Raw genomic sequence first — 8,191 nt, 5'->3', positions numbered from 1 at the left:
CCTTGAATAAGCACTGAAACTGTTTTTAGCAATTTGAAATACATGCTGCAGTGTTAATTCAAAGTAATATGGTGTTAAGTAACTCTTCATTAAACATATGCACACTGTAATAACACAGTAATTACACCTAGATGCAACATATATAACCACAAAATTAAGATTTTAGGCAGCTGTTAGAATCTTCTGCAATTTCACTGTTTTTGTGTGGTTGTGTAGTTTCTAGATGTATCCTTTTGTAATGACTATATATTATAGGCATATGTACTATAATTATATGTCATTCTCAGCCTGTAACAGGGGAGATCTGGACTGACTATTTGGCACATCTGTATTACTGCAGGTAGAGGGCAGCAGTCTCGTGGGATCCGCCTGTCGGTCATGGCGATGACACGGAGAGGTGGGGAAGAGGGTGTGTGTGCTTTCCCTCTCTCTGAGTGGCTGAGGGGCAGGCCTTGGGAGATTGCTCGGCCCATAAGATCTGGCTTGGTTGTGCACTCGGGTGGCCATGTTCAGGGAAAATACAGTGTCGCTGGCAGAAGAGGCCAGAGTGAAACAAGGAGCGGGCGAGCCCGGCTGAGGGGACAGCCTTGCATAAAAAAAACTAATTTCACAAAGCAATATAAATAAAGACGTACCCGAGGGGACGTGTGTAGATGTACGGGGAACCCTGGCCAACCCCAGTGTATAGGAATAACTGAGTGTAGGACGGAGACCTGTTCTGACCGGCTTAGCGGCAGTGGGGGCACTGCGTAAGCAGCACTTTTGTTTGTAGTTTTATTCCTGTGTTCTATTTTCCCTTTTTCTTTCGCCTTCTGTTTTCATTATTATTTTCGAGCACTTGTATGTGCACAGAACAGTATACCCGTGTTGGTAACCCCGTGGTCCTGTTTTACTGTTGACAGTATACAGACCATGGACAAATAATAAAAAAACACCTGTGCGGTGTTTGCAAATAAAATCTTCTGTCTCCCGTGTCAGTGAACACCCCTACCCTTCCACACAGCCCTTTTGCAAAAAAAGGTAAATAGGCTTAATTTCAGTCTATTTTTTTGTTTTTTGTTTTAAAAATGTAAGTACTGAAAATGTCAGCCTGTTTTGAAATGTCCTAACCCTAGTGTTAACCCTAACCCTAACCCTAAATCTAACCCTAACTAACCATGACCTTAACCCTATCCGTAACCCTAACACTAACTCTAACACTAAATTCTAAACCCTAAACCCCAACCCTAACCCCAACCCCTAACCCCATAACACAAACCCTAAATCATTAAAACAGACCATGTAACTGCAACATTGAGTCCTCTCCAGACTTAAACAATGTAAAACTCAGCTAAAGCAATTGTTTTTCATCATTGCTGTTATTTGAAATGTTTATGCTCTCGCAGCATACAGGCTTAATAAACACTTTTAAAACGTGTCTTGTTGGATTTTCTTCCTCTAACACCCCTTATGACAGAACTAAGGAATACAAAACCATAATACATCTACACAGCCCTATAGCCCAACTCAGCAGTGTGGAGTAGTGGTTAGGGCTCTGGATTCTTGACCGGAGGGTTGTGGGTTCAATCCCCAGTGGGGGACACTGCTGTTGTACCCTTGAGCAAGGTACTTTACCTAGATTGCTCCAGTAAAAACCCAACTGTATAAATGGGTAATTGTATGTAAAAATAATGTAATATCTGTATAATGTGAAATAATGTATAATGTGATATCTTGTAAGTCGCCCTGGATAAGGGCATCTGCTAAGAAATAAATAATAATAATAATAATAATAATAACTCATTATAGCCCCTCTGGTATAGAGAATACTGGTAATCTCAACAGACTGCAGCAACAGATATGTATTGAGAAGATTTTTTTTGACTCTTTTAATTTGATTTGAATGGACATTTTGACCTGAAGCCAAATGTTTCCAGCTCGTAGTGTTACTAACATGGGGATCTTTTTGTAAAATAAATACCCACTACTGTTTTATTTGGTTTTGAGATTGCTGTTGCAGCCTTTCCAAGGGCACCATGCCAATTTCTTTTCAAATTCATATTGAAACTAAGGATCACGTTTGGTTTACCATATTAAACTGATAGGTTTACTGTTGCTGATTTTTATTTTTTTTTAATCGGTCAACATCCTGTTCATGCAGGGGGTCTCCAACCCTGGTCCTGGAGAGCACCAGATCCTCAGGTTTTATAGGTGTCTATGTCATCAATTTCTAAAGATCTGGAATACCTGCTAATCTTGACTAATTAAGCCAATAATTAGTGCAATAAGTAACTGAAAGCTTGGTTGAAATGAAAACCCGAAGACTCAGTAGCTCCCCAGCACCACAATGTTTTACAACATTCCCCCTTTAGCTTCGGAGATCGGCTGTAGCATATGAGAACTGAGTCACGCTATCAATTCAATAGGGTGGAGGCTGGATGTGAAGCGGCGACCACACACACAGCAAGCAAGCTTTGATTGACAGAATGAGGTGATGCAACATAATGCACAGTCAGTAGTACCTTGAGCTCTTCAGCCCCAGATTGAGGATCCATGTTGACCATGTCTGCAGTAAGCAGTACATCTGCCTAAGTGCCTGAGTGTTACAAGAGACATCTACCGAACACATCTGGGTGAAAAAAAAACTTAGAATCAGGCCCTAACAACTTTTGTGTCCTGCGATCACAGTCGGGCCCTCTGTGCCTGTCTGTCTGTCTGCTGATTGGTTGTTTTAATAACTTAACTGTGGGGTTCACAGTCGGCCTGCTCTCTTCTAAACAGGGGAAAAAACAACCTAACTTATATATGAAATTCATTACAAAACTCGAGGTCTCAAACCGAGATCAAATGGTCGATCACAAACTACAAATCAGAACAGCAATCTCCACTTCTCAAAAAGGAAATGGCCATCTCTTTGTGATTGGTTAGTCTTTTTTCATAAAGGCAAAGCAGTAAATGCATGGATATTAATCATTTAAAAACTATGTTTAGGGACATGAATCCAAGCAGTTCTTTCCTACTGTCAATGCGGTATGTTGTGGATGCTTCAATGGATCAGAACCCTGACTGACCACTCAGCAAGCAGGACTGTGTATCCATTTAGTACCATGATAAACGTTTCCCAAAGTGAAAGCATAGCAAAGTGTAACAGAGCACAGTGCAAGCCTGGTAAAGCATGGGTAAGCAGTGTAAAGCTCAGACCAGGGTAAACTATGGTATGTGCATAGCACTGTATAACCAAGGGAAAAGCATGGTAGAAGCACAAAGATAATGCATAATAAATATAGTGGTACGTTTTTAAAAGAGTAACCACATCATACAAACATTAACCAAATATGAACTGAGTCAAATACACGTTACAATGTATGCACATGTACTTTTATTGTGAACAGCTTCTTCTTTAATCATTCAAACACATTTAAGTTTAGTTTCACATGTGTAATTAGTATACAAAAATAGTGTTGTGGATAAAATGCATCAAGAAAGTTAAGCAACCTTTGAGTTTTTCCATATATATACAATATATTTATATATTTATATATTTTAATTAGCAAGATTTTCGACATTAAATTATTTACAGATAAACAAAAACATATATGCAAAATAATACAAAGTTCATTAAATTCAAAATAAAATACAAAAAACAACCAACCCAAAACATTGAACAATTCCAGAAATCCCAAGTAGCTTCAGGATATTTGGGTGGGTTCAGCTTATATAACTCAATTAAAGACTTTTTAAACTCTGAAAATTATCTAGGTTTGTGAAAAAAAATCTAGGTTTGGACCCAGTGACTGGTTTCACAGATCAATGCTAATGCTATGAAACCAGTTGCAAGTGTACAGTGTCCTGAATTAAGGTGCACATAATCATAATCTGAATTAATTTAAATTTGACATTACAAAGAACTTTCAGCAAAAAAAAAACCCAAAACAAAACATGTCATAAACCAATATTGTGTTTTAACTTGTCAACAGTTAACAGAATCACAAAGTAAGAGAGAGGAACTGTTCATATTGATTAGGGTTAGGGTTAGGTAATGTAATAGTCATTTATTGAAATTGATTGAAAGTGAACAGTGAGAATGGACTGACTTTTCTAACTTATTATATATAGGATTTACAAAAAGCAGGATCTCTGAGTATATGAGTTCTTGTAATGAAGAGCTCTGAGGTCCTGTGGTTTGCAGTGATGAAGATGAGTTTCTGGGTTCTTGTAATGAAGAGCTCTGAGGCCCTGTGGTTTGCAGTGATGAAGATGAGTTTCTGGGTTCTTGTAATGAAGAGCTCTGAGGTCCTGTGGTTTGCAGTGATGAAGATGAGTTTCTGGGTTCTTGTAATGAAGAGCTCTGAGGTCCTGTGGTTTGCAGTGATGAAGATGAGTTTCTGGGTTCTTGTAATGAAGAGCTCTGAGGTCCTGTGGTTTGCAGTGATGAAGATGAGTTTCTGGGTTCTTGTAATGAAGAGCTCTGAGGTCCTGTGGTTTGCAGTGATGAAGATGAGTTTCTGGGTTCTTGTAATGAAGAGCTCTGAGGTCCTGTGGTTTGCAGTGATGAAGATGAGTTTCTGGGTTCTTGTAATGAAGAGCTCTGAGGTCCTGTGGTTTGCAGTGATGAAGATGTGTTTCTGGGTTCTTGTAATGAAGAGCTCTGAGGTCCTGTGGTTTGCAGTGATGAAGATGAGTTTCTGGGTTCTTGTAATGAAGAGCTCTGAGGTCCTGTGGTTTGCAGTGATGAAGATGAGTTTCTGGGTTCTTGTAATGAAGAGCTCTGAGGTCCTGTGGTTTGCAGTGATGAAGATGAGTTTCTGGGTTCTTGTAATGAAGAGCTCTGAGGTCCTGTGGTTTGCAGTGATGAAGATGTGTTTCTGGGTTCTTGTAATGAAGAGCTCTGAGGTCCTGTGGTTTGCAGTGATGAAGATGAGTTTCTGGGTTCTTGTAATGAAGAGCTCTGAGGTCCTGTGGTTTGCAGTGATGAAGATGAGTTTCTGGGTTCTTGTGTTTGTACTCTGTTGCCTGGGTTCATTGCAGGAGTCTTTTTGTAATTATTATTTTCTCTCAGAGGTCTTGAAAGTTGTACTCAGCTGTAACATCTTTTCACTGGCTCTTCCTGTGGAAAAAAAATGGATTAAGTATAAGCAAAGTGCTTTCATGTCTTTATTGTCAATATTGTCCTAACAAGGCTGTGTGGTCCTGTGGTTAAAGGAAAGGGGATGTAACCAGAAGGTCCCAGGTTCAAATCCTGGCTTAGCTACTGACGCATTGTGTGACGCAGAGCAAGTCACTTAACCTCCTTGTGCGCTGTCTTTCAGGTGACATGTTGTTGTAAGTGACTCTGCAGCTGAAATGCACATACATTTTATCTCAGAAATTAATCTAAAAGGTTCTCTGGTGAAGGTAAATGAGATTTGCTAATCAGTAGCTTTTATAAATGGACCATGGATTAATTTGTACAACACCAACAGATTATACTCAAAAGCAATACCATAGGTCTATAGCAGGCTTTATGAGTGTATGATTTGGATATGTGTGTATGTAAGTACAGTATGAATGGCTATAAGGGACACATGGGGTATAGTCTAGTCTTTAATCAACTCCTATTTTTTGAAAGGGGAAAAACAAAACTGGTCATTTTACAAAAATAAAAACAAGCAAGCAACCAAGTAATACAACCCAAGCTCCCTTAAACAGTCTCAAGTTGTTTATTTGTCAATTTTTCAACATTGTCATGGATGTTTCTCCCTTCAAAATAATAGAGGTTTATTACACATGGGAGTAAAGGCTTTGAAATGAACACCTCATATTATATGTTTTAAGACGATGGGTGTCCTTCACATAAACTCCAGTCTCACCTGCTTCCTTTCTTGGATGGTTTCTTGGGTCTTTTCTTGGATTTTCTGTCGAGTTTGGATTTTAGTTTTTTCACCCATTTGGCTGTTGGAGGTGCACACAAAGCCATTTGGTTACTGGTGATGAACCTGTTTCCAAGAGACAAAAAAATCAAATTGTTATTGGGCCTAAATCTATTAGGGGCCAAGCGTCAACACTGTAAGAAGGTGTGAGATACAGCCCACTCATCCACTTTAGCACAATTCAGTATGTATGTTCTTTACTCTACTCTTGTAAGAACTAAAGCATCAACACCCATGTGAAAGTGTGGCAGGCTTTCTAGACAAAACAGATACAACCCAGCATTTTCTTTTTAATGTGTCAGTTTTATAACATGGCCTTAGGGTGGCTGGTCTTGGCAGTTTACATAAGAGAAATAGTTTCAGAAGCAGCTTGAGCTGCAAGCCTTTTGTCACCCCAGTGTGTTTTTATTAGTGAATGTATTAGGCTGCTTTCTTGGGGTAATCAGCTTAGGGTGCTTTGTATTCATGTTGCAATAGTATTCTGCAATGTAAACAGTAAAAATCCCTAAATGTGGACCTGGATTCTGTTATTATTATTATTATTATTATTATTATTATTATTATTATTATTATTATTATTATTAGTAGTAGTAGTACTAGTAGTAGTAGTAGTAGTAGTATTATGGGAAATGTACTTACACAGTGGCTGGGATAGTGCATCCCTCTTCAACACTCTGGTCTCTGTATGATTTCACTATTTTGTAAGGTATAGGGGCATTGCTGGTCGACAAGCAGCAGTCAATAGCGCCATCATTGTTCCCTGGAATTCAAAAAGAACACTTTAATAATACACAGGCCCTCCCCATTCCCCATGCGCACAATGAATGAGCGTGCAGTGCAGCGTATTTGTGTAGAGGACTGTGTGGCAGTCGTTGGAATGCTTTATGAATATGCCCCCCCCCCCCCACCCCCTGTGCTCTTGCTCCTAGCTTCTCAACTTAGGGAGGGGGGCCTAATAAATGTTTAAGGGAATAGAGGTGGGGGTTCAAGTCTCAAAATGAGATTGATATTTGCATCACACAAAACCAATACTGGCATGAAACCAGGATACGTCCCAATATAGCCAAAGTTAATAGACTGTCTGCATAATTCTATGACCTTTGCATAGGGAAATCCCAGCTCCCATTGTAGTACATCTCTTCCAGTAAGATATTGTGTGTTCTGGTACATGGATTGTCATTCCTGTATCACAGAGCTGTAAGAGCGGTGACTAGCTGGCACTCTTATAGGAAACCAACAGCGGTATCCTATTGGCTTCTACTGACACAGTGAGCTTGAACTGAAGCCAGGCCATTGAGGACATAACGGCAGTGTTGACCTTTAACACGTGCATACAAATAGATTTTACAATCTGCGTGTGCGGAGAGCTCTGCAGTGAGAACTGCTCAAAGGAATAAACACATTGTCCTTTTCACATTTGAAGGAGTTAAAAAGATAATACGTCTTATCTGTCTTGCACTTCCACACGCTACTGTAGGTCTCACTCATGTGTGCAGTTTTGAAAGAAACACATGCTCATTTTTTTCCTTTTAAGGACGTGTTCAATTTCTATATATAATTAAATTAACATTTTTCAAAACTGCACACCTGAGACCTACATAGCGAATAGAAGTACATGGCAGGGTATGATTAATGAATTATTATTATTATTATTATTATTATTAGCGACAACCCCTCTTATTAAAATGTATAGGATGTGCCTCCTATTCCACTGGCCAGATAGTTCTCCTATCCTGGAGCATGCTTTTGAGTCTGGGACAAGGCTGCCTAATGATATATTTGATAGATACTCTCTGCAAGGGCTAGATTCCTCCAAATATTTATTTGCACTTTTTTTCAATGTTAAAAAAAATATACAATTAAAGTAAAAAAACAAAAGTGCTAATACTTTTTTCTGTCCCCGAATAACAATTAAAATAATAAAAAGGATGCTGTTCCTGTCTTACCTTCTGAAAAGCACCACAGTGTGGCGGCTATGAGGAGAACTGCAGCAGACTTCAATGCCATCGTGTGCTCGTGCTTTTGCCTCTCAGTAGCAGGATTCTGAGTGCTATGATGTGCACTGGTGCTTGTGCTGAGTGCTTCTGTAGTCCTAGAAGAGGCTGTATATATACACACACACAAAGCAAGTTTCGTTTTTACTCAGCATACCTGCCCTCCAGGCTTCCGTGCAAATCCAGCCCCCCCACACCCCTTTCCACCCACCCACCTGTTCTACCTGCCAGTGGAAACGTAACACACGAACTCTGCAGAAATGTAGTGACACTCCACATGGCACAGTAAGATGTGTTGCATTAGTATTT

At 39.5% G+C, this 8,191-nt stretch overlaps 1 protein-coding gene across 1 annotated transcript; it reads right to left on the bottom strand.

Moving 5' to 3' along the window:
• Nucleotides 1-4,655: 4,655 nt before the first annotated feature.
• LOC131697442 (C-C motif chemokine 19-like) lies at nt 4,656-7,961 on the bottom strand. The gene is made up of 4 exons (XM_058986270.1): nt 7,835-7,961; nt 6,528-6,648; nt 5,829-5,954; nt 4,656-5,086 (listed from the first exon to the last, which is right to left on the bottom strand). Exons 1-4 carry the CDS (start codon nt 7,893-7,895, stop codon nt 5,074-5,076), a joined length of 321 nt encoding a protein of 106 aa, XP_058842253.1. The 5' UTR covers nt 7,896-7,961; the 3' UTR covers nt 4,656-5,073.
• Between the last annotated feature and the right edge of the window lie 230 nt (nt 7,962-8,191).

Source organism: Acipenser ruthenus, chromosome 2 (genome assembly GCF_902713425.1).
Source record: "Acipenser ruthenus chromosome 2, fAciRut3.2 maternal haplotype, whole genome shotgun sequence".
NCBI lineage: Eukaryota > Metazoa > Chordata > Actinopteri > Acipenseriformes > Acipenseridae > Acipenser > Acipenser ruthenus.
The sequence above is the reverse complement of the archived record's forward strand: the minus strand, read 5'-3'. Positions and strand labels throughout refer to the sequence as shown.

Excerpts from the sequence above, each read along its gene's own strand:
- LOC131697442 (XM_058986270.1), bottom strand. The coding sequence starts at position 7,895 with ATGGCATTGAAGTCTGCTGCAGTTCTCCTCATAGCCGCCACACTGTGG. Across the intron at positions 6,649-7,834 it reads ACTGTGGTGCTTTTCAGAAG|GGAACAATGATGGCGCTATT; the intron begins GTAAGACAGGAA and ends TTTGAATTCCAG. Across the intron at positions 5,955-6,527 it reads TGCACTATCCCAGCCACTGT|GTTCATCACCAGTAACCAAA; the intron begins GTAAGTACATTT and ends TCTTGGAAACAG.